This window comes from Neltuma alba, unplaced genomic scaffold (genome assembly GCF_004799145.2).
Source record: "Neltuma alba isolate B1F8T4 unplaced genomic scaffold, ASM479914v2 tig00011962_pilon, whole genome shotgun sequence".
In the NCBI taxonomy this organism is placed as follows: Eukaryota; Viridiplantae; Streptophyta; class Magnoliopsida; order Fabales; family Fabaceae; genus Neltuma; species Neltuma alba.
The window spans coordinates 132,483-158,514 of record NW_021636540.1 but is presented as its reverse complement, the minus strand read 5'-3'; the positions used below and the strand labels follow the sequence as shown (position 1 = coordinate 158,514).

Here is a 26,032-nt window from a genome sequence, read left to right as displayed (position 1 = left end):
ATGACTTATAGCTTATGGCTTATGACTTTTGAAATATGGAGAGAGAAAAAGTTAAAAAAATTTATTACTTCTTTTGGTTCTTATTATAAGCCTCAAATAACTAATTTGTAGATAATAAAAAATCAATTAAAATTAGTTGAAAGTAATGAATAAGTTAGAAATATATTTTTATTTTTAAATATGCTCCTAAAAATATACTTTTATTTTTTCATGTTTCACTTTATATTTAAAATATTTTTTATGACTTCTTCATATTAAATTATTTTAATTTCATTGTATTATGTGAAATTTTTTTTTAATCATGTTTCATTATTTATTAAAACTCATGCCCATTTTGGTAATTTTTCAGTCAAAATTACTTTTACTCAACTATAATCCAAACAAGCTTTTTCTAATCTCATTTTTGTAAACTAGTTTGTCTGAACTCCAATCCAAACACAATTCAGCTTATCCAATTTAACTTTTATCAACTTCACTTTTCCATAAGCTACTTTTTCTATAAGCTGCTTTTCTAATCGCTGATCCAAACGGACCCTTAGAAACCTTTTTTCACCAGCATTGCCTTTTTACCAACTAAGATAAGTGGTTTAGCCAAAAAAAAAAAAGAACCGAGAAGGTTCAACGTTATGTCTTTATCTATCAAGGGGATAAATAGTATGGCGTACAGTATCTTGCTTTGGAAGATTTGCAAAAAATAAATATCCCTTTTTGGCCATATTTGATATCACTAGACAAAAAATAAAATTTGAAATAAAATATAGATGCTTAATAATTATGCATTATTTTTATATATTATTCTTACAAAAAAAATTAAAATCTGAAATAAGATCGTGAGATTAGAATATTAACTTTTAACGATAATCATAAAACCGATTTCCAATTTGCGTGCACAGAAAATTTAAAATTGCTGCTTTCGGTGTTCAGGGGAGAATCAATTTGGATGGGGGTGGAATGTATTCCTGATGTCTCACTTTGACTTCAACCAACATCCGCAAATTGTTTTAAGGAAAAAAAACACTACAAAATAATGTTTGCATGCGCATAACCGGGCCTATAAGTTTGGGTTCGACCTCAGTCTAACATCGAACCCGACCCATCTCTAACGATTGGTCGAACACTCGAACCCCGTGATTTTGTGATGACTTCGCCTGCGTTAATTTTTTTTTTCTTTTTTCTCTTCTTAAAAAAGGCACTGCCAGAAAAATAACATTGAAGCATCCACCATCCCAACATAACATGCATTGATACCCTATGTGTTCTTGTCACGTCATTAATCATCGGCTGGTGAACTTGCAGCCTCGGCTGTTATTTGCTACAACGAACACGACACGGATCGCCACTAATGTAGGGTTTCTACCTTCTAACAATGAATTTTTTTTTTTTTCCTTGGCAAGAAGCAGTAAAGAGCCACGGTGAAGGGGAATATCCCAGAACACCTCTCTTGATCCCACGGCTGGCGATAATGCGCCTCCAATCATCAGAAAAATTGCTAACTTTTCAGATTTATTTTGTTAATCCTGATTTAGAGCGAACAAGCTGTTAGTAATCTTTCATAAGATGGTTGGAGTTTGAATTACGCTGCACCGCAAGTCTAAAAGTTCCACCAACACCTTGACTTATAAGTGGCAATTTGTGAATATACGGTAACATGAGCATTTCTTTTATTTTATCTCTTTTCTTTTTCCCACAATTTCAATCTCGTGTCAAATGACAGTATGTAGTGGCGAGCCGCACCAAGAGGAGAGAATCTCTGGAAGCTCATCTGGGTCTGCCCTTTTTCTCTCTACTCTTTCCTCTTTTTTTTATTTTTTTTGATGCCGTATTTCGTCCATTCCCTCTCACGGAATTGCTTTTCCGCCTCTTGAGAAAGTTCTTTCTCCCATACAGGGAGATCATGAAAACCAAAAAACAAAAAACAAAAACCATAGATGGGATGCTGAGGTTTTTTCTGTCTTTCCAGATACAAGAAAAGACTTGTAAAAAAGTGTCATAAAACGTCTAGCCTTTTAATTCTCTGTCCGCCATTAAAATGCCATAAATAAAGCCCTTCACCACGCTTCTACTCCCCCCACCCCAAGTATCTGTCCTTTGTCGTTGGGAATCAACTCTCAGTTTTGTGTTTGGTTGTCACTCCTCCTTTTCACTTCTCTGTTACCTGCTTCCAAGTTACGGGGTTCCCTTCGTGCTCACCATCAATGCTCCTTGACTTGTAAAGCTGGTTTTTTGTCGCCATATAGACACTCTAGCACAGGCTCCAGGGGAAGTCTGGTGTTCTGGTGAACTCACTGCAAAACTGGTTTCTTTGTGTTCCTGATTCACCTTGCTCTGTTTCCGGATTGGTGTTAAACCCACTAAATCCCGTCAAGCTAAAGAGAAAGGAGAGCAGTAAATAAAGATGATAACTCTTACAGACTTATACCATGTTCTTACGGCGGTTGTGCCCCTTTACGTGGCCATGATCTTAGCTTATGGCTCAGTGAAATGGTGGAAAATCTTCAGCCCCGATCAGTGCTCGGGCATCAACCGCTTTGTGGCTCTGTTCGCCGTTCCATTGCTCTCCTTCCACTTCATCTCCACCAACAACCCATACGCCATGAACTTCAGGTTCATAGCTGCTGATACACTTCAGAAAGTTATCGTCTTGGCGATCTTAGCAATATGGTCAAGTGTCAGCGCGAGAGGATCCTTCGAGTGGTCCATTACCCTTTTCTCTCTCTCGACGCTTCCAAACACACTCGTCATGGGCATCCCATTGCTGAAGGGAATGTACGGAGATTTCTCTGGCAGCCTAATGGTTCAAATCGTTGTTCTTCAATGCATCATTTGGTACACCTTAATGCTCTTCTTGTTCGAATACAGAGGAGCCAGGCTTCTCATCGTGGAGCAGTTCCCGGACACCGCTGGGTCGATTATTTCCTTCAAAGTAGACTCCGATATTCTTTCCTTGGACGGGAAAGAGCCGTTACAGACGGAAGCCGAGGTTGGCGAAGACGGGAAGCTGCATGTTACAGTTAGAAAATCCACGAGTTCACGCTCTGAAATCTTCTCTCGCCGATCTCATGGCCCAAACTCTGGTGTTTCCTTGACTCCTCGTCCCTCAAACTTGACCAACGTTGAGATTTTTTCTCTTCAATCTTCGAGAAACCCAACGCCGAGGGGCTCGAGCTTCAATCATACGGACTTCTATTCCATGGTAAATGGAAAGAACGGGAACAGCGTGAGCCCGAGGCAATCCACTTTCGGAAACTTGGGTTATGATGAGGAAAGTGGGGTTGGTGCATTCGGTGGTAACCCATCTTGGGCAAATGGAGGATATTCGCAGGGAAACGGGTATCCGGCGCCACCAAATACCGGAATATTCTCGCCGATGGGCGGTGCGACGGGAGCAAGAAAGGTGAACGGAGCTGATGGTGGAAAGGACCTTCACATGTTCGTCTGGAGTTCAAGTACTTCACCGGTTTCCGAAGGTGGAATTCATGTTTTCAGAGGTGGGGACTGTGGCAACGAGCTTGGAGGGGTAGCTCACCAGAAAGGTTTGAAATTCCGAACTCTGACTCTATTTGTCAGCTAGTGTGGTTTTTGTTGTTGAATGTTGATGTGTGAATCATATAAAAGTATATCGATGTGATCTGCATTGGTATCATTCTTCGCCTTTACTGGTTCTCAAGGAATTCTGGTACTATCCTTGTCTGTTCCCAGTGTTGCTATTTCTGACCAAAGTTTCTTTATAGGATATTGATAATGAAGTGGGGTTTGTCATTTATTTATTTACTTTTTGGTATTATATTTCCCATTCACATCTTTGTTGGGGAACTCTGTTGTTTCCCCCACTTATTCAATAATGCCACTTTATCATTCATGTCGAGTCATTTTCCAGTGTTGTAACTAGCGACCATTATTTCCATTTCTGTTGGTCAGATCACGACGAATTTGGCCGCGATGAGTTTAGCTTCGGAAACAGAACCGTCACAAATGGGTATGACAAGGAGGGTCCTGTCCTGTCTAAACTTGGTTCAAGCTCCACGACAGAGCTCCATCCAAAGACTTGTGCTCAAGGAGAACCTAAACCTTCAGCCATGCCCCCTGCTAGCGTAATGACCAGACTTATTTTAATAATGGTGTGGCGAAAACTTATCAGGAATCCCAACACTTACTCCAGCCTTTTCGGTCTCGCGTGGTCTCTGATTTCATTCAAGTACGTCTTTACCATCCTCTTAATAAACTGTACTTGGCTTTCGCAGTCTCAACCGCTGGTGTTTCAAGATTATGAATGTTTAATCTTTTATATCGTAGGTGGAATGTCGCTATGCCTGCTATTGTTGCTGGTTCAATCTCAATTTTATCTAATGCTGGCCTTGGGATGGCCATGTTTAGCCTTGGTATGTTAAATGAAGATTTTTGTTTGCCTTTCTTAGCCCTTACCGCAATTATAATTATATTGCTTATGATTATTATATAACTAGCTGCATGTTGAACTCTGTTTGCAGGGTTGTTCATGGCATTGCAGCCAAAGATTATTGCATGTGGAAATTCAGTGGCAGCATTTTCTATGGCTGTTCGTTTCCTCGCAGGTCCTGCGGTAATGGCTGCTGCTTCATTAGCAATTGGACTAAAAGGAGTTCTTTTGCACATTGCGATTGTACAGGTGAAAGAGAGATTCAAGATGAGCTCTAGTTGCAATAAAATCCGGTGTCTACTCATTGAATTGAAATGTTTACCCCATGTTTTCACTTTCAGGCTGCTCTTCCTCAGGGAATTGTTCCATTTGTGTTTGCTAAAGAATACAATGTTCATCCTGACATACTAAGCACTGGGTTGGAACTTGAAACTCCCTTCTTGTTAATTCATTAGTATCTGCTATGCCTTGTAGCGCATATACTCAACTGTTGAAAGGTTTTTATTATGCTTCAGGGTTATATTCGGGATGCTAATTGCTCTTCCAATTACGTTAGTTTACTACATTTTGCTGGGACTTTGAAGCATGTTGAGGTCACAAGAACAACTGTTACCGGAAGACTAATTGCAGGAGACTATTACACTGGAAAACCCTTTTGTCGTGGGGGTTTTTTTTTTTTTTTTTGGTTTTTTGGAGGGCATCTAACAACGTAGAATTTGGAAGTTAGTGGAAATGAAAGTGTGGTTGGTTCTACTTCCCAGACCCAGTAGGAGGACGAGGGGAGGGAAACAAGGTGAGGGGATGCTAAAAGCCAAATTGGTTTGGTTTAGTTTAGTTTAGAGTGTTCGGCTAGAAATCTGATGTCTTTACCGTTTAGGGTGTTCGGCTTCTGAAATCTTGTGAACCCCACTATTTTTAATGAAAAAGGAAGCGAAGCTTTTGTTTGTAGTTGTCGACACGTCTGTGATTAAAACTCTGTATCATTGAGGCTGGCAGGCTAGAAAAAGACTAATTGAAGGCAGTTGGGAATCTCAATGCAAATGCAACAGCGCAACAAGATATCAGCAAAAAGTGGATTTATGCAGAAAATGTGGGCAAGCAGACAGAAACTTTTATGTGGCTTGTCTGCTCAGTGTCTTTGGTAGGAGTTCTATTTCATTTGAGGGCCACTAGCTGTCACTCTCGATCTCGTACTTCAATTTACTTTGCAATATAGTAAAAATAATTTTTATGGTTGGGAACTCGGAACGGGGGATGGGGCTAGAGGTGCATGTGTGTGATGAATGCCAAAAAGAACGGAGAAGAGAACCAACAAAAATAAAAAAAGAGAATAGAAAGAAGCAATAGAGATTGGTTATTTGACACCAAAAAAAAAAAATCCGCTTTGTGCGAAAGCTCTTGTTGCGTAGTGGCGCTGAGGCTACCCTATGTGGCAACTAAGAAAAAGCTCGCTCTGTTTCAGTCGGTCTTTCGGGCTTTATGATGAGGTGGGAGTAGTTGCACTTTTGCCCAAAAATAATGAATGGACCCACATTTGTCCCAACTGAGGACAGTGTTTGCCGAAATGACTTTTGTTTTTATTAGCTAATCAATTTGAATTTGATGCTTAGTCATTTATGAGTGGTGCTTTCATCATATAGTCAATCTTATACGTGAATTATTATTTTGGATGAAGCGCTGGCACAGGCCACTTATCCGCTGCCTGAATAACGTTGAAAATAAAGGTGGAGAAACATAATATACAAGATGGTTAAACATTAAATTAAATTAAACAAGAATAAATTAATCATAATTAAACTATTTTATTATGCTTTAAACTACTTCAATAGTTTCATCAACCTTTTTGTATTACGTTGATGGATAGTTATTAGGAGTATTTATCAGGGAATTTCATGAAAGAGGATGCTCTGTTCTTGAATAAGATGAGATGGAATCTCGGAAAGAAACATCTTCCAATGGAAGAAACTCTTCATAAAAGAATCTCATTTGCTTGGCACATTTTTGTTTTTCTTGCTAGGACATAATTCGACAAGACGACAACATTTACTATGAAAAAACCTACCATTCCCACCTACTTTTGATTATTGGAGGCTTATTTTAAATTCTTAAAGTCAAACTGCTGCCCAACCATGCTCCGGTTGACCCAAAAAAGAAAGAGAGGGGGATGTATGTCATTCTTCATATAAAAGTTAATTAATTTGAGTAGATTAAAAAAAATATTGAGTTAGTTATTTGTAATAACTATGTGTTGTCTTTTCTAAAATATTCTTACTAATAGTATATTAGTTAAAATTATTATTTAATTAAACATTTAACATATACAACTGCTAAAAGAACTATTTTAAAAAAATAGATAAATGCGAGAAACAAATTAGATTGAAATTTTATATTTAGAACCAAATTAAAAGTCAAACTAACTCTTATACTAAAGATCGAGAGTAGTATGATCCACATTGACAGATGATTATCTATATGCCTTAGACTTTAACCTCGTCTATAAGTTACGGTGAACATTTTTCCCCAAGAGATGCTACAAGGATTTTATTCCCGTAATTTAGGTTTGTCTTGTCCTTTCTATATAATTTTAGGAATACTTACCATTTTTTTAATAAGCTAATAAGTTTATATCATTTTTGGTCAGAACAATTAGTTTATACATATAACTTTTTTTTTTTGCCAGCATATTTATATAACTAATTGTGCGCGCGCGCGCACATATAGAAACATGAAACTAGCAATTCATATAGAGCATGAAAAATCTCCAAAAAAAAAAACTCTTGAATTTCATAATACAAAATTAGTCTTGATCACTATATTTTAAGAGTAATTGACTATACTTTAAAGGTAAATGATAATTCCTGATTTAAAATTTTAAAATTAAAAAGATATTTTTTTTTAAAAGAATTTTCCCTGTAAAAATGTGATGAACAAAATAATCACTAGTATTACCCACACTGAATGCCATTGATATAATATTCTCAGAAAAATGTAAAAAATATTAAATATAAGCGCTTCTCTATCGTGATGCAATGAACAAGATATAAACATGCTGTTTCTCAAAACGAATGTCATGAATGCAATATTCTTAGAAGGAAAAGAATGTGATGAGTATTAAACCTGCTGGAAAAAAAAAATATTTTCCTGATTAAATTACAGGTGAAAAATAGTTCTCCTTATAATAGATACATTGAACAAAATATAAATTACTGTGCCCCATGAAGATTGCCATTAACACACATTCATGAAGAGAAAGGATATCAAATGCATTTAATGACAAATCACAATGACTCTAGTGGTATAAATATTCAATGACATGACACCAATAATTCACAAAGAAAAAAAAAAAGAAGCTTGAAACGATCATCATTATTACAGAAGCTATGAAGATCACCCAGCAATCACTCCCACATGGCTTTCTCCTTCTGGCACTATGTACACATTCCCTCCTTCCCTTGTCTAATTCATTGCAAAGCCCATATGTGTGTGTGTGTGATTGGACTGAGTATATGATAATATGGCTAATGATGCAGTTGTGGGCGCGATGGTGGCGGTGGGGGAGGCAAGGGTGTGCTCCGACGTGGTGGCTGTGGGGAATGCTTGTGATGCGGCGCAGGGAGGGGCATGCTATAACGCTTGTATTCAAAGGCGTCCAAACGGGAAGCCAACGTGCGAGCGAAACACTTGCATGTGCTATTACGAGTGTATCGTTCCTCCCCCAAAGAAATGTAACTTGGGTTTGGGTAGGTGCAGTAGTGCTTGCAATGACCAATGCTGTAATTCCAAGTGTGCTTCTGCCCATCCTGGTGGCGGCGGCTACTGCGATGACAGTTTGGGCAAACAAAATTCCGTGTGCCAATGCTCATTCCCTTGCTAAAAGTTAAAACCCCACCCCTACTTTCAATATTCTATTGATTCTCATATTTCACTCTAAATAATACAGTACTACTTTAGTTTTCGTCGACTTAATGCTGCCGGCCAGTTAGGTCTGATAGGGAAATGATAAAGCTAAGAATTGGAGGCTTTGAAATTTGAATAGAATGGATGGTGATGGAGTTGGAAATTGGAGCTCATAATTATGCCTAAAAAGAAAGCCTTGCTTTCTGGTTTTAAGGAAACTAAAGAGCGATTATTCCTTAGGATAAATTCCGTCTCTCAAGGAACACTCCTCTAACTTAGTATTCTGGCTCCTACAAAAGCTCTCCTTCAGACACAGAGCATCATGTTCCCAGTTCCGACTTTTCTAATGTTTTAATATATAATAATAATTATGTCGCCTTAACTCGCATTACTCTTGACATTATCAGATTCTTTATATTATTTAATATATTTGTGGGATAGTGCTCCTATCATGAAAATAGTACCATCGACAAACATAGACTAGCCGCACTTGTTATATAGTAATGGTATTGGTTATGGAAACCAACGCTCAGAAGCATATATAAATTCCAAACTCACTAAAGCTATTTTCCTTTGTCCTCTAAGGCTATTAGATTAAGCATATAATTAGCTCAACCCTTACAATTTCAAACCTATCGGATTTTCTTGACCATTATTATATTGTTGTTGAGGAGGCTGCCTCACTTTGTACTACGGTAATAATACCTACAAGTCACCAGAACCCCTTTAATGATGTTGCATCATTTCAGTCATTCTAAAAGCCCGAATTTTGTTTGAAAACCAAAAGCTGACGAGTTCATGAAAACAACAATAAAGACTCATAGAATTAGAGAAAGCAGCGAGCACAGTCAATGATAGCTGAAAGTGATCAACTAAGAAAAGTGCTTTTCTTGACGTGTGCGACCCATCAATCAAAATTCAAAGCAAAAGAGCAGGTCTTATTTCTCCTCTGTTTTTCTATTCAGGTTTCAAAGAATGTGCTGCACATGCGTGTGCCACTTAACTAGTCAGTACTCACGCACTGCTTCCTGCTTTTGCCTTTTCAAAATTGAACAATTCTTGTTTAAAAAATTGTTACTTTGTTGAGTTTAAGTGTACCCCATCCATTGGCTGAAGCCTGAAGGACGCCAGCCATTTCTTCTTTTGGTGTTTATAGTAGCTGTAAAGTCCTAGGGGGAACCGGGAGACCCCGAACAAGGAAAAAGGGAATTAAAGCTATTTTGTTGAAAATATTACACGTTAATTTCAGTGGAAATACTTGTGGATGCTTGATGGGTTTGGATTGCTATTAAAGAAAGAAAGTAAACGATAGCGAGGTAGGCGGCTTATTTATTAAAAACAACATTCGTGGCGCAACGCCCAATTCTGAAAGCCATGACATTTACTGCATTTGATTGAAGTCTAGCTCCATCACAAAATTTTGAAATATTCTAATGGTGCTATATATCCTGATCCAAAGTAGACAACTTAAGGAGGAAATCTTAGATAACTGTTTCTCTGAGTTCCTTGAGGGCATGAGTAAAACCCTGCAATGACCATATGAGCTCTGCTTTAGCATAAATTGCAAATCATCTTCAAATTGAAAATATCGCCCGGTCAATTTTCCAAGCCAGCTCCCGAAAGAAAATTTTGCAGGGATAAATCGCAGTGCTAATTTTTACACAATAGAGGAATAGAGACACCTATTCCATCAATCTGTCGATTGACTGCAGAAATTTCGGCATCCCTACGTAATGAATTGATCAATTGAAATTTCTCCTTTCCCAGCCCTAGTGCCTCTTGTTCGCCCCTCCGATTGAAGGTAATCTTTATCACCAAAGGCAATTTTTTTCCCCCTTTTTAAACCTTACACCAACGGTAAGTTTGAGGCATTGATAACTGGTCACATGATAAAATGGGGTTTGGTCAGTATCCGAGAGTGCGTCTTAATATTGACAAAATGCGGATAATGGAGTATGATTTTAAGAACAAAATGAACTATATTGGCCCCAACACTTAAGAAGAAAAAAATAAACCGACTTTTAGGTTCTCGAAGTTGGAGATGAAAATTTAATGTGTTTCTGCACATAGAGATGACGAAAGATTGAAGAGGAGACACTAGAGTTATTTCTTTGCAACGGAGATAAAAAGTAAACAGCATTCATTCTCAGAGATTTGTATCTTGTCCACCCAGATTACCTGCCCCTTGATTCCTTGTATGTGACTTGCTGTCGAGGTGATCCGTCTACAGGCAGAGCTAGAGGCCATCAGTGGTGACCCTATTACGAATAATTAAATGCAGCATTGGCCTACGGTTGATCGATGCTGATCGCACCTTCCACGAATGAAGAATGTCTGTTGTAGCTATAAAAGATTTGTTAGGTTCGTGTAAACTGTAATTTATGTACCCGCTCATCTGAATTAGCCAAGTAAGCCTTCAATTTTTGCATTCCTACAAAGAACGCTGTATATATTATAGGGTAAAAAGGTACCCAGGACCCTAATTTTTTTTTTCAAGAGCACTTATCACCCCAATCTTTTTTTCAGTGCAATTTTACCCATCATCTATTTTTTTTTAGTACAATTTAACCCAATTCCAACAGACCCCTTAATGTTTGTTAAGAATTTTTTTTTTTAATAAAAGTCCACATCAGCACGGCTAAAAGGATAAAAATTGACAGATAATACAAAGAAAGGAAAAAACAAACCGAGCTTGTGCGCCCACTTTGCAAGCAACGGAACCCCGCCTCTTTGTGTGATTGGAAACACTAGTATCTGGTAAAAGAGAAGGCAACAAATTCGTGCAAGGAAAATTGTCTTGATTTGGAAAGGTAACAATCTTACTTTGAAATTTTACTTTTGTGTTCCTTCATACTCCGTCTCTTTTGTTTTAGAGGAGCAATTTGACTTTGCAAGCATTGGAACCCTAAACGAGTTGCAAATTCCAGTAGCGAAGGTCGCGAGGAAGACAGTGAATAAAAAACCAGTTCTCAAATATGTATTCGAGAAGACCAGTTCTCTAATATATATTCAAAAATTGGAGCCCATTATGGATGTTTGGCTAACCAGCTCTGATGCTTGCTAAGGTCTATTTTATCTTAGCAATGGAGATTTTTTATTCACCGTCTTCCTCGCGACCTTCATTGCTGGAATTTGCAATTCGTTTAGGGTTTCAATGCTTGCAAAGGCAAATTACTCCTCTAAAACAAAAGAGACGGAGTATAAAGGAACACAAAAGTAAAATTTCAAAGTAAGGTTGTTACCTTTGTAAATCAAGACAACTTTCCTCGCACGAATTTGTTGCCTTCTCTTTCACCAGATGTTAGTGTTCCCAATTGCACAAACAGGCGACGCAGAGCTCAGTTTGTTTTTTTTCCCTTCTTTATATTATCTATCAATTTTCATCCTCTTAACCATGCTGATGTAGACTTATAAAATTTTTTTTTCCTTAACAGACATTAGGGGATCCATTGGAATTGAGTTAAATTATACTAAAAAAAATAGATAGTGGATAAAATTACACTAAAAAAAAGATTGAAGTGATGGGTGCTCCTGACAAAAAAGATTAGAGTGCTAAATACTCCTTTATCCTATATTATAAGCAGAATCTATACAATTTTAAGGGTCCACCAACCCTTGCACAGTTATACGTACAGTTCACTTTGTTTTTTCTTTTAAATTTGGAGGATCCTTCTAATGTTGAGCATTTAACGGTGACATTTGTTGCACAGGATGCCAAGTCCGCCAACAAGTCAAGAGAAAATCATGCTAAATTTAACGAGGAAGATAGCTGAAATTAGAAGTCTATAACGGGCATCGCCAGAGCAAAACAAATGTAAATATGTCATAAAAAGTCGACAAATGATAATTTAATGACCAAAATCTATAAGCCAGCAAGCACGGTCTTGTCAGCTCAAACATAAAATGCCGGCAAGGCAAATACCACCAACTTCAGGGTATGGCACAATTCTCCCAGAAAGGAGGGGAAAAGATCGGTAGATGCGATTGTCAGAGTGCGGCAAATGTCTCGCTTCTACTCGTTGCCTGATGGATATATGGTGTTCACGGGTTTGCATCAAGGTCAAAGGACTAACCAAAGAGCGTATGGACAAATATTAATCTGTCAGCATTGTATCAGCACCTATCATCAAGCCCTTCAAGTCCATGCCACTTATTGCTGCAAGGCCATGAGAACGAGACAACGGAGAATCTTTTAGATAGTGATGCTATGGAAGAGAGGAGGTTGGCAATCATTCTGCAGCGACCATCTTAGAATGCCTGAAGCTCTCACAACCTGGGCAGTTATGCAAACTCTCATGAATGTAGATGTCACAATCAAGGCAGAAGTGCTGTTTGCATTTGGGGCAAACAACAGAGAGGCCGGGCTTGTTTCCTGTACCACAACCAGTAGGGCAGAGATGTTGCAAAGAAATTGAGTAAACAATGTTACTGCAATTCGTCACATTGAGATATTTTACACACAATAACACCTTTTAGGAAGAAAGCAGGAACGGCATAGAATTTATAATCTTGTTAGCTCAAATTTCAGTAGATTCTCAGCAGCTGGCCTGTGTTTTTATATGCCATAAAGAATAGATAAAGGGGCTAACCTGTTATTTTCTGATAATCATATGAGACCAAGATCTTCAAAATTCTAAGTTCTTTTAGACTGAAATTTTCATTAACTGTAATTTAACACGTGCATGCTGCAATATTTTTCAGAAATCCCTCAATTGATACCTAAACAACCTCATCTAAGTTGTACCTAAGCAACCACAATTTTTCAAATTTCGGGTCACTTACCAAAGTTTTCCATCGATTCACATATGCATTGCCATAACAATGCTAAGATTTAAGTCTTGGATTGGACAAATGATTGACGATCACCATACACATTGAAGAAACTCAAATTCAATGGCCTCTCCATGAACCTTACCCGGATTAAGAAGACTTTGTTGACAGCCAAAACAAGAGTTGGGAAGCTTCTGACGGGGGTCATTTCGAGATGATGGAGACAGCTCGTCAAAAGGCACTATTGGGAAGAGATGATGATAGGACCTTGCCAAATGGGGCGAAGAGATAAGAGTCAATCCACAGACACGACACTCAGTGGGAAGCTCACAAACACGTACTTTGCATCTTGGACAGGTGTATCCACCACCTTCCTTAGCCACTTCATGACATGTACAAATTGCAATGGAACCCTCAGCTGCTCTTTGAGGAAAACCCATCTTGATTAAACTAGCAGTAGCATACTCTGCTATTGCCGGAGGCGGTGGCGCATGCTCCAGGATTAACTCTTTCAAGTGGGCCTACATAAGATGTAACTGTATGAATAAAAAAACATATAGAAGTTCACAAGATTAACATATGGAAGATGTGAATCATATGCAATGCTAGAAAGAGAATCTCTGATATTCCAAATGCATGCATAAAGTCCTCAGACCAGGACTTTTCCCGGACAAAAAAACTCAAACCCTGTCTTATAGAGGGAAATAATGATATGCATGTCTAACAAAACCAACAACTCGAACTGACCTCATCCATTGCAACAGAGTATGTTCCTCCAGTTTCCTGACAAAGATGTTTGCATATAAACATTTCAGCAGCAAGACCAATGACTGAGCATCTTATTTTACCCTTTTTGCATTTCTGGATGGTTTCCATTATATCACCAGGATCACAAGTATTAAGAGCTGAATATAGGATCAGAACCTCTCGATGACCATATGATGGAATTTGATCTAGATAGCCATGAACAAGGTCTAGTGCATTTTGCAGGGAAGGATCACCTGAGCATTCCATTTTACACATCAAAGCTTTAATATGGGACTCAGGACTGCCACCAAGTTCTGTTAAGCAATGGGCAACTCCATCCTTTACGGTCACAAGACCAACATGACTCAGTGGGTTCTGATCAAAAAATTCCCTGATAAATGCCTCAACTTGTTTCCCTATCACAGCCATCCTACACGGACGAAAGTCTGTCTCTGCAGCTGCCTTCACATGACGAGGAAAGCCAAGTTCTGTATTAGAGAATGGAGGGAGGGGAATTCGGACTAACAGCAGATGCATGTGACTGCAATACTATATTATTTATCTTTCTTTCTTTCTTTCTTTTGGCAAGTCAAAGTATAATATTTTATTATGTACATCTCTTCAAAAATCTTCTCCTGATAGTCCTATTACCTCAATTAAGTTACACATAAAATATCTGGAGCGAGAGACAATTCCCAATGTTTTTTCGGGCATAAGTATTGCAAACATCAATGTAGAATATAATATTCACACAGAAACTATCGAGTGATAAAAAGAATACCTTAGACAGGTCAATGACAATATACAGGTAGCGAATAAGGCCTTTCTGAATCCGAGCAGCACCTGCTGTTGAAGCCAGAGCGCGAAGGCGCCTGCGATACTGCGCATGGTAAATGGCTTTATTATCTATTGGACGAAGCATTCCAGATTCATCCTCTTGCAAAGATTCCCATGACCTATCCTCTGCATAAGTTCTCTCCCACGCATCAAGACCTCTACCATTTGCTTCATCCTCATCATCATCTTCTTCTACGTCCCCATTAAGTGGTCTTTCAGCATTATTATTCATATTTTCTGAACCCAATATAGCAGTGACCAATCAATTAAAGGAGGTGGCAGCAATCATGAGAATTATGTATCAGATTTCATCCCATAGATAATCTGACAAGAACATGTGTGCTGAAGTTATGAAAAACGAACCAATTCTTTTGACAAATGGTATAATAAATATGAGCTTAGGCGACAACGTGGTAAAACTTCTGCAATGGAGACGCATACCGAAAACAAATCAGAGAACAAGTTTCCAAATAAGGACCAAAGTAAACACAATAAAAACAAAGCAAGCCATGTGAAGATAAGCTGATCAGGAAATCGAGTGAAGCGAACCATCAACCTTAGTAACCAGAAGTCCTTAGAAACTTTTTAGCCATACCACTCGTTCATCAGGACATGGTAGTGCAGATTGCTGATCGTGCAGTGGTTTGATGTATTGACTAACATTTTTAGCCATATCACTCGTTCAGAAAATTCAGCAAAGAACATAACTACAAGTGCTAGATATATTCACATAAAAGTTCGACCCCAGAGAGCAACAAACAGTCGGAAAGTGAGTCAAATAAGTTTAAAGCAGTGGGAGTTCCAGAACAAGAAACAAATAAGCAACAAATTTGCGTGATGAATCAGGGGATAACAGAAAACAAATGCGAGATTGAGAATGACAGTGCAACGGAAAAAGGGGGCCTTACCGCAGGTGATGTACAGCAATAATGAAATACAACTGAGACCAGCAGTGAAGAGATGAAGGGATCGTAGTTCTACAGCTGTCAGGGAAATTAGAGTACGCCGCCGGCAGGAAGCTGTCGCGGTTTTGCCACCGCCTCACCGGAAGGCTCTCTTTGGTTCTCAGTTTCGACTCCTCGCGACTGAGAGCCTTCACCTGTGACTCCACTCCAGCTGCACGCAAACGACGTCGTTCTATTGCGAAAGCATAGGAAAGCCCTTGTTCTCATTTCATCGGTCCTAAGCCCTTAAGGAGGTTTTCTGAATTTTAATATTTTCATATTCTACTCTCATTTACATTTATAAGGGAGGTTTTTTTTTTTCCATTGTAGTACTAGCAAAGCCCTAATCTCGACATCTTTATTATTTGAGTTAATGTCAGATAGCGGATAACCTTTTTTTTTTTGTTGGGGGTCAAATGATAGCCTATCTATTAAAAAAATACACTTCCTTTTTTTATCCAAACAAATTAAAAAAAAAAAAACACTTGCAAAACACAGTGAAGTGCTTTTCGCTGCAGCTTAACATAATAATAAAATCAGGTTTCAAAATAAACGATGCAGTAAATAGTGGGGCTTATAAGGAGCTAAGGAAACGCGCTCTTTTACCAATTTGGCCCATAAAAATATGCTAGCGGGGCTTTTGGACCGGTCCAGTCCTTGATATTCATGTTGTACGGGCCTTATTAAAAAACGGGTGGAAATTGGACAACTACTTGTGCCCACCAAATCAATCAATCAATCTATCCTTATACTAACTTCAATTTTTAGTATAAGAACTCATATAATTTTTATTTTTATTTTAAATATAAAATTTTAATTCATTTTATTTTTTATTTTTTAAATATTCTTTGTAATAATGATATTTTTAACTTATACACTTGAATAGCAATGATATTTTAGAAAAGACAGTACTTATTTATTATGAATAACTAACTTAATTAGTTTTTTTAGTTTATTCAAATGAGTCAACTAATTTTTTTTATTAATAACCAGAGCAAGTAATCTATACTAAAAAAAACCAGCTTTCCGTGAGTGTAGGAATTTGTCCCCCAAAAGAAAAAAAAAAAAAGAGTGAATATCTCTTCACAGGCTTTTCAAACATCTGGAACTACTCAAACGAGTGCGCATTATTGAAACAAATCTTCAACACGGATAAATAGTGTTTTTTCTCACACTGTAAAAATGGCAAATTGGTAAAAGAACGCATGTCCCTGGCTCCTTATAAGAGAAGGTTTGTTGTTGGTGACTGCTTATAAATTCATACCACGTATTTGGCCAAAGAAAACAAATTTATACTGCATAATAACAATATTGGAATTTTCTATACTGCACATGATTTTTAAAATAATAGTATAAGTTATGAATAGCACGATTTCGTTTTTTACGTTTTATTTCGGAAATAATTCTAAAATTTATTGTAGTCAAAAGATTGTCTTCAAATATTTAACAATAATTGTATTAGCATAACATTTTGCATTGAAATGCACATCCAACATATTTTAAACAGTAATAAGAGTATGCTTGGAGGAATTAAATAGGGGACTGTAAAGGATTTTAAATTCAATTATGAGGAGCAGTATGGAATAAATGAGCAAAACAATGCGTGTAGGAGATGACAAGAGAATTGGCCAAAAAGGTGAAAGTCGAAGTTGAGTTGGGCTGTGAAAATCTAATGTTTCAGTTCGCCTTGTGCGAGAGCAATAACAATGAGAAATTTTTTTGATAAGCTTCTTTTTAAAAAATTTAAAAAGTAGGATTAAAATTTTTAATTATTTTTTTACTTTTTTATCTTACAGCTTTTTTATTAAAATTTTATAATTACACCTCTACAATTTTTCAAATGAGCTCATTAAAATTTTTCCTCACATTCCCTTCCCCATATTTCTCTCAACCCAAATAGATTTTTAAAGTTCGTTGGCTTTTGTTACTTTGAGATCGTCTCTTTAAAAAATTGAATTTTTTTATATTCTTATATAATCCATTTAAAGTAATAAAATAATAAATAAAATGAGAAATCAAATATAAAATTGTGTTTCTTGCATAAAATGAGGTTATGTTTAAATTAAACATAAAATAGTAACATTTCAAAATAAAAAAGAAAAATGGAAAAAAGGGGGTCACCTTGCATATTGACAAGTGTAGGGTTGACAACATGCCAATTAAAGATCAGAGAGAATGGTTTGAATAGTTTTGTAATGTAAAATTAAATACACACTCACACATGCATTCACTCACTTCACTGAGACGACATTATCTTCTTGAATTGAAATTAATTTTTCAGAGGATACTAACAAAAAGCGGAACGGGATTCCTCAATGGACCACTAGGCAGGCACGTTTAACTAGCTTGCGTTGATTTAATCATTAAACTATTAACGGGATTAGGTCTAACGGAATGGACTAGTCCTTCACAGCATGACGAATCAATGTTTGAATTCTCATTAGAAGATGTGTCTATATGTAGTGCCTGACAGTACCTCAAATAAGATTACTTCTAATAAAAAGATACCTATACTTCAGTAAAAAAAAATCATTAAACTACTACTTGTTACTCAACTCGCCCCGCTTATGTCCCATTTACTTTGCTTGAAGACATCGTCCTGCATATATTGTCGTGATTAGCGCACACAGCCATTGGATTCTGAAAAACATTTCACCATTTTCACTGGCACTGTCGGCGTTCCATTACCTCCTCCTCCCTCTCAAATTCCCATCCAAGTCTCCTTTTACTGTACACTCAGACAACCATTATTCGTTTGTTTATTTTGCATCCATGGAGTGATAATAATATTGGAAAAGACAGGGCATCTGTTAAATTAAAGAACGCGAATTTCCTTTTTGTGAACGCAGTAAAGTTTCCACTACAAGGTTTTGCAAAAAAAATAAATAAATAAAAAGAGTGCACCTCAAGGGATCCTTAATAATTAAGATCTATGTCTGGTGGCCCGAGAAAAGCGACTGCCAAATCTAATTTATATTCCGATGGATCAGATTTCAGAGAATATATACTGATTTCCGCACCCGTATGTTTGTCACTGCACATTCGGAAATAACAAAGGCCACGTTAGCGTTTTGAATCAGATTTTCTGTACTTATAGTATTTACGTGGGTCTGGATTAGCGCCCTGGTTTGTCTGCAAAAGGAAGGGACAGATATTATACATTTTAAATTAAGAACCACAGATAGAATATAAATTAATCAAATTAAAGAAACTCTCCCATCCACCACTACTAATTAAAAACTTTGAATCTAGACCACTAAAACTGCTTTTGAATAGTTTGGATTTTATCACAGCTATGAATATCATAATGCTTATAACTGTGATGAACACTAAAATTAGTTCCTCACCTCACCGTACCCAGTACTCACCAAGTCGTTTCATCTGTGTGTAATCATGGCTCTTTAATTGCCAAGTGATCACCCAACCCATCCATAGTACAGTTGATGTTAAGGACTGTATTGAGTTTTAATACCACTGTATCCGGTTTTTAATATAAGATATTGATTGATTTTTATTTTAGTTATAAATATAAGACTTCAATCTATTTTGTTTCTCATATTTATTTATTTTTCTAAGATAATTCTTTTAATAATAATAGCTTTAACCAATAAATTTGATTAGTAACGATATTTTAAAAAAGACAATACTTATTTATTATAAATAAATAATTTAATTTATTTTTTTAATCTATTCAAATTAATCAACTAGTTCTTATATTTATGATGCGAGATAGTACTTGTTATTTAACAAAATCGGGGCCGAGAATAAATCACGTATCCATAATTCCTTATGCACGAAGCATTCTTGGGCACTTTACCATGCTAATTATCACTATATAAACAAATGTCACTTTTCAACATATAGACACTCTGGGTGGATTGGATGCAAAGTTCATGTATCTGTAATGAAGTGTCTTTATGGAGACGGTGGTCAGCGGGGATAGTATATAAGCGTCATTCACGTGGCGGGTTGCCAAATGGTGGCCTCTCCTCATCATCTCGTTTTTGGGCCACCATCAGGGACCCCCGCCTTCGCCTGTGCTATAATAACCTTATATTTATTGACTTTTTCACTTAATTATGCTACAAAAGTGGGTTTATATTTAAGATTGAAGGGAATATTTAAGTTTTTGGCTTTAAGCATCTGTGCCTGTCTGAATCGAGATGCGTGAAATTAAGTCGGTATTATCTTCCAAGTGTGTTTGAAAAGCATATCATTCCTGGGTTGGGAATACTAATTTCTCGATATGGAGTACGTACCACACAGTGACACAGGTTATATATTGGAATAAGCTTGAATTAGCATATATTAAATTTTCAGCTGACTGGGCCATACAAATTAGAACAGGTCATGTCTTGATAATGTTGGACTGTAACAAAGCTCTTGCCGGGTGCTTGATATAACAGTAGAAAGGAATGATATGCTGCCCTGTGGTCATTGTGTTTGTGTCGACGAAAGCGAGGTGTTATTAAATCTGAAAAAATAGACCAGTCGAGAAAACGGAAGAAAATAAGGGAAGAAAAAGCAGAAAAGACAGTGCTGGATAGTCCAACAAAAGGAGGTCAAAACTTATTGTACAGGGGCAGAGGGGAACTGGAAGCAGCTCCCGGCAACATTGCTCTGTTCTCACTTCTCATATGAAATCGACAGGCTGGAAGGATTCTGCCCAACCCACTGGCACCATTATTACTGGACAAGAACAAACTACACTGCCTGTCCAGTAGAGTGAAAGTATTTTCATACGAAACTATTTCCTGGAAATAATATTAATAGTTAAAGCTTACAAAAAGCAGAAAAAAGCAACCTTGCTCTTTCTTTTTCTTGCAGCCACTGCTAAGCATCTTTGCTTCACTTTTCTTTCCTTTTTCTGCTCCTTCGTTCCTCTCTCGGGTAATTTTACCGAGTTTTCTTGCTTTGGATTCTGCCATCATCATTTCGCTTTCTGTTCTAGCTACGGATCATTGCAGCTTAATTGCCGTCATTTTTCTTTACTGGCATTGTTGTTTGTTCATGCACCTGCATTCCTTAATAATTTACACAGATCATTCCCCTTCTTGGATTCTTCATTTTTTCTATGAGCTCCCCTGATTATCTTTCTCGTGATTCTGTCTTTAATCTTTGCTATTTATTTATTTCTGAAAAAAGAAACTGGGTTACCCGATCTCCCTGTCAGCTAGACACCCTCCCTTCCCCTTTACAGTTTCTCAGTTGAGCTTCAAAAAGATCTCAATTTAGTTTCTCGCTCTGTCGGTCCCTTCATTCTATTGGATTTGCAATTACTGTTAACTAGCTTATTTCCGTTACTCGCTTGCCATTTGACAATTCGTACGTGCTCTGTAATTGGGTTTCTGATTTCATGGGACTGTGTCATGGAAAACCGAACGAAATCCCGCAAACGCAAGGAGGAGAAAATCTCTGCGACGAGAAAGAGGGGCTTCCAAATTCTCAAGGAAGGAAATCCACAAACTTTCCCTTTTATAGCCCAAGTCCCTTACCGAGCCTATTCAAGAACTCACCTGCCATCTCGAGCGTGAGCTCAACACCTTTACGCATCTTCAGGCGCCCATTTCCTCCTCCTTCGCCGGCTAAACACATTCGGTCATTGCTTGCTCGAAGGCATGGTTCTGTGAAGCCAAACGAGGCCTCCATCCCCGAAGGAAGCGAGTGCCTCGTTGGACTCGACAAGAGTTTCGGGTTTTCGAAGCAGTTCCTAGCTCATTACGACATTGGAGAAGAAGTGGGACGTGGCCATTTTGGATACACTTGCTCCGCCAAGGGAAAGAAAGGCAGCTTGAAGGGGCAGGATGTGGCAGTCAAAGTCATCCCAAAATCCAAGGTCGCCATTCTCATGCGTGCTTCTCAGTGTCTATCAGGCTCAAATGAATTTATGTTCCGTGTTTGTTGTTCTGGCTATTGATTTTGAAGACCTGTAGACATAAAGAAGTGTGTTTTTCTTATGAAAATGGGTGATGATTGGCAGATGACCACAGCTATTGCTATAGAGGATGTGAGGAGAGAAGTGAAGATGTTGCGGGCTCTAACCGGACATAAGAACCTGGTGCAATTCTACGAGGCCTATGAAGATGATGACAATGTTTATATGGTTATGGAGTAAGTTCAAATTACTTATTACTGTGTTTTCTCCTTCTTGTTAAGGATACAGCTTATGATCTTTGATGCTGCTGCACAATCGGTAATATAATGTCAATCTTAACAAGCTTTCTGGAGAACAAAACGAAACTTTTGTGTTTTATTACTTGTATGAACAGACATGACTTTCCTTGCATATAAAATTTACTTCCGAAGCAGTAAAAGAGTTATGCCTCTCATTTTCAGATAAAGTATGAATTAGACAAAGTGTTGGAAGTTATTAAATGAAGTCACCAAATTAAAAGCTTACATGTGTCTTATGCAATTCAGGTTATGCAAAGGAGGTGAACTCCTAGATAGAATACTTTCCAGGTAACAAGGTTTTCCGATTTGGGTTTCATTACGGTGCCATTACCACACTATTAAGTATTAAATATCAATGACTTGCTTGTCAGCTCAAATTAAGTTGTGATCTATAGGGGTGGAAAGTATTCAGAAGAGGACGCCAAGGTTGTTATGATTCAGATATTAAGTGTGGTGGCTTTCTGTCATCTTCAGGGTGTGGTTCATCGGGATCTCAAGCCAGAGGTGATCCACTCAGCTTACTGATGTTTATTTTTGTGGTAGTTGAGAATAAAGTATGCCTTCTAACATTCTGCACTTTAACTGAATGCCTACAATTATCCTTGTTAAACGCCCTACACACTTTCAGGCCCTAGCAAGGCTGGGAAAGTTCTCCAGTGCTGTAACATTACAAGGATAGGAAGAAATGCTCCTAGTTTCTAGATGATATTTGAGAGATAATACTTGCTGCACAATCCTCTGCGTTTCCTTTCGATCCAAGTTTCTCCTTGTTCAATTTTGCTTGCTCTTCTCTTAAATTGTTTAGTATTTTTCAAACTCAAAACCTGAGACACCTAAAAAAGAAGGCTAGCCTTTTGCGGCAATTTATTTATTGGGCATTACTTTAAGGAAAAAGCATGTCATTTAAAGGAATAGGGCCATGTCACAAAGGACATGAATTACCGAGTGAAGGAATGCTTGGCATAAATTGGACTTCCTTTTCTATATTATGTTCCTCCATTATTTTACTGATTAATGATCAATCTTAATGATATCAGTTGGCACTAAAGTGGACAGTGAATCAAATGATGGGTGCAATTGAATATTTCTGTACCTTATTATATATCCCCTTCCATTTGGCATGTTTACCATTGTCCTGATATTGAAAATTGGTTTCATGCCGCAGAATTTCCTGTTTACATCTAAGGATGAAAACTTAAACTCTACTCTAAAGGCTATTGATTTTGGTCTCTCTGACTATGTAAAGCCAGGTCAAGTCAAGCCTATTGCTTGCTTTCATTTTTTTTTCCTTAAAGGATTTTAACAGAAAATAACATGCTAAGAGTTTTCTGAGAATTATAAGTTCTTACAGATGAAAGGTTGAATGATATTGTGGGAAGTGCATACTATGTGGCTCCTGAAGTTTTACATAGATCTTATGGGACTGAAGCAGACATGTGGAGCATCGGTGTAATTGCTTACATTCTATTATGTGGAAGCCGTCCTTTCTGGGCCCGGACTGAATCTGGCATTTTCCGGACTGTCCTGAAGGCAGATCCAAGTTTTGATGAAGCTCCTTGGCCTTCTTTATCAGTTGATGCTGTAGATTTTGTGAAGAGACTATTGAATAAGGACTACCGTAAGAGATTAACTGCAGCTCAGGCGCTTTGTAAGTCACTGAAATTATATAATTAGATCATCTGCTATTAAATCAACGGGTTTGCCTGTGGGAGCAAAATTCAATTGAATGTATTTTCTGATTTAAAACTAATAGAGCTCCTAGTTGTATGAATTTTGACTAGATTATAGTTAGTAATTAGGGAGGGGAGGGAGAACCATGCTTGTATGTTTTCCATTTCCTATCGGTAGTGTAAATAGTAATTACTTTCTTATTTTAATATTTTTATGAATTCTCATTCCTGTAGTCTGATTTTATGTTAGGTCATCCATGGCTGGCAAATCATCATGATGATATGAAGATACCTTTGGATGTGATAATCCCCAAGTTTGTTAAGGCTTACACATGCTCATCTTCTTTACGCAAATCAGCACTAGGGGTATGTAATTTTGTTTAATACCTGTTCAATACCCCCCCTTTCTCCACCCTCCATTTTATCTCAATGTAGATTCTTAATGCCACTATTGGATTCTGGAACATATTTCTCAAAATATTTACAGAGGGATCAGGTGTCTCGTGTTAGCATTTACTGTTGTCTTTCCTGGATCAATAATTTGTTGGCTTCTTGAGCATGATATACTTGTGCTGAAAAGCTAGTCAAGCATTAGTGTAGTCTGGAGATGACAGTACAGTTGTCCATCGTCATAATTTATCAATTACTCAAGCTTCTTCTTCTTCTTCTTCCCCCTTTTTTTTTTTTTTTGGTGTACAATTACTCAAGCTTCTTGACTTAACCATTGTATTCGCTTTTGGAACCATGGATACATGTTGATTTGAGTTTTGCTAACCTGGCAGGCTCTTGCCAAGACATTAACAGTAGCTCAGCTAGCTTATTTCAGAGAACAATTTACTCAGTTAGGGCCGAATAAAAGTGGATTTATCTCAATGCAGAACTTTAAGACGGTCAGCACATATTCACAGTTATGGTTTCTTTTTCAAGTATATTTCAAGCCATTAACATTGGAATGAGCAGGCTTTTCTGAGGAGCTCCACTGATGCCTCAAAGGATTCACGAGTCTTGGATTATGTGAACATGGTAAGTCTTCGAGGGAACTTTTTTTTTTTTTTTTTGTTTCCAGATCAAATGTTTGACAAAATTTGCTTCCCTAGAAAGTCACTTTATTACCATATGCTTGTTGCAGATTAGTTCTATCCAATACAGGAAATTAGACTTCGAGGAGTTTTGCTCTGCTGCTATAAGCGTGCACCAGCTAGAGGGTATGGAGACCTGGGAGCAACATGCTAGGCGAGCCTATGAGCTATTTGAAAAGCGTGGAAACAGACCAATTATGATTGAAGAACTAGCCTCGGTACTCTCTTGTAGTCTTGTGCACATACCAGTTTCTATCTGTTTTCTTTGACTATCCTCTGCATAATATGAAATTGACCTGATACATCAAATGGGATTGTCGATTAGGAAGAACATGCTTATCCTCTGCAGAGTGGTACTAAGCTTTTGAAATTTGATTCGTTCATCCAGGAACTTGGGCTCAGCCCATCAGTGCCTGTTCATGTGGTTCTGCAAGATTGGATAAGACACGCAGATGGGAAGCTTAGTTTCTTGGGGTTTGTCAGACTTCTGCATGGGGTTTCTTCCCGCTCATTTCAGAAGACTTGAAAGAGCACTGGGGTGCTAATTTTTTTCTTTCTTGCCCTTATTGACCGTTTATTTCTAAACGGGATTTGAATGCATGAGCAAACTCCGTCAATGAATCCGTTCGCCCTCATAGGAAAATGATGGCTTCGGCGTGCTGAAAGCAAGGTGATGGAACCTGATACAGACGAAGCTAATTACAAGATCTCCTGATATTAAGCCAGCATTTCTCAAGTATCTCATACACGAAAAGTCCTTTTCCTCATCTTGTTCTCAGCCTTTTATGGCTGGCGGTTGTGGAAGTAGAGGATTGTACAGATGATGTAGACTACAGATTGAACTTGCGAGAACCACGCAAATCTGAGCTGTGTCTTGGCGATCCCATGTATGCCAATGGCACTATCAATAAAATGTTCCCAGTCTTGTAACTCCCTATAGATCAAAGTATTATTTTTGCATTCTCTTAATTTTTTTAATTACTCAGAATGATATATGCAGGTATTGCAGGCTGGCATTTTGTTGGTGTAAAATCCCAAGATAACATCTTCGGTTAATACCAATACCCTCAGATATCAATATCGGAAGTTTTTTGCCCTCAAACGCTTGACTTGATTCTAGATATTTAAAAGAGTACCTGTAATTTCATACCATTGTCTTTAGTAGTGAATAAAGAGAATTGCACGTTGCACAATATTCGTAATAAGCAGTTTGGCACTGATTTTACAGTGTGTTATGGACCTTTCTCTCTTTTAGGCACTGTTAAAAAGAAGACGGGAAAAAAATAAAAAGGGAAAAGTTTCAGTGACGGACTTCAGGTTTTTCTTTTTTCTAAAGTGTGTATCAAGTTGCTTCCTTTAATGATTGAGGTGTATGATTTTGTGTCATATTGCTGTGATCAAACAAGTCTGTGTTTCGACAGCCAGTTTCAGGAAGGGGATTGTAGGTGTTTAGAAAGTATTTCCTAGCAATCGTGTCTGATGAAGAGTCTGTTGAGTGTATTTGCTGTGGATAAGTGG

At 37.7% G+C, this 26,032-nt stretch overlaps 4 protein-coding genes across 9 annotated transcripts; 3 read left to right on the top strand and 1 right to left on the bottom strand.

Annotated features, from left to right (window-relative positions):
* The first annotated feature begins 1,507 nt into the window (after positions 1–1,507).
* On the top strand, positions 1,508–5,755 carry LOC114720031 (probable auxin efflux carrier component 1b). Its single transcript, XM_028905622.1, has 6 exons — positions 1,508–3,533; positions 3,919–4,195; positions 4,294–4,379; positions 4,488–4,645; positions 4,738–4,814; positions 4,912–5,755. The coding sequence occupies exons 1-6, from the start codon at positions 2,396–2,398 to the stop codon at positions 4,976–4,978; spliced, it is 1,803 nt and encodes a 600-aa protein (XP_028761455.1). The 5' UTR covers positions 1,508–2,395; the 3' UTR covers positions 4,979–5,755.
* A 2,155-nt stretch (positions 5,756–7,910) lies between these two features.
* LOC114720006 (defensin-like protein 182) lies at positions 7,911–8,270 on the top strand. The gene has a single exon (XM_028905590.1). The coding sequence runs from the start codon at positions 7,911–7,913 to the stop codon at positions 8,268–8,270; it is 360 nt and encodes a 119-aa protein (XP_028761423.1).
* A 3,754-nt stretch (positions 8,271–12,024) lies between these two features.
* Positions 12,025–15,775, bottom strand: LOC114720062 (general transcription factor IIH subunit 2). Of its 6 annotated transcripts, XM_028905666.1 has the most exons (6): positions 15,556–15,775; positions 15,011–15,069; positions 14,592–14,884; positions 13,811–14,272; positions 13,209–13,584; positions 12,025–12,721 (listed from the first exon to the last, which is right to left on the bottom strand). In XM_028905666.1, the coding sequence occupies exons 3-6, from the start codon at positions 14,877–14,879 to the stop codon at positions 12,486–12,488; spliced, it is 1,362 nt and encodes a 453-aa protein (XP_028761499.1). In that variant the 5' UTR covers positions 14,880–14,884; positions 15,011–15,069; positions 15,556–15,775; the 3' UTR covers positions 12,025–12,485. The 6 variants fall into 6 exon arrangements, with proteins under 6 accessions (XP_028761499.1, XP_028761497.1, XP_028761498.1 ...); XM_028905664.1 differs by lacking the exon at positions 15,011–15,069 and having other exon boundaries at positions 14,592–14,971; XM_028905665.1 differs by lacking the exon at positions 15,011–15,069 and having other exon boundaries at positions 14,592–14,905.
* Positions 15,776–19,938: 4,163 nt separating this feature from the next.
* On the top strand, positions 19,939–25,658 carry LOC114720061 (CDPK-related kinase 7). The gene is made up of 11 exons (XM_028905662.1): positions 19,939–21,427; positions 21,572–21,702; positions 22,012–22,053; positions 22,161–22,269; positions 22,931–23,015; positions 23,117–23,413; positions 23,686–23,801; positions 24,218–24,325; positions 24,396–24,458; positions 24,565–24,732; positions 24,903–25,658. Exons 1-11 carry the CDS (start codon positions 20,948–20,950, stop codon positions 25,038–25,040), a joined length of 1,737 nt encoding a protein of 578 aa, XP_028761495.1. The 5' UTR covers positions 19,939–20,947; the 3' UTR covers positions 25,041–25,658.
* The last annotated feature ends 374 nt before the right edge of the window (positions 25,659–26,032 follow it).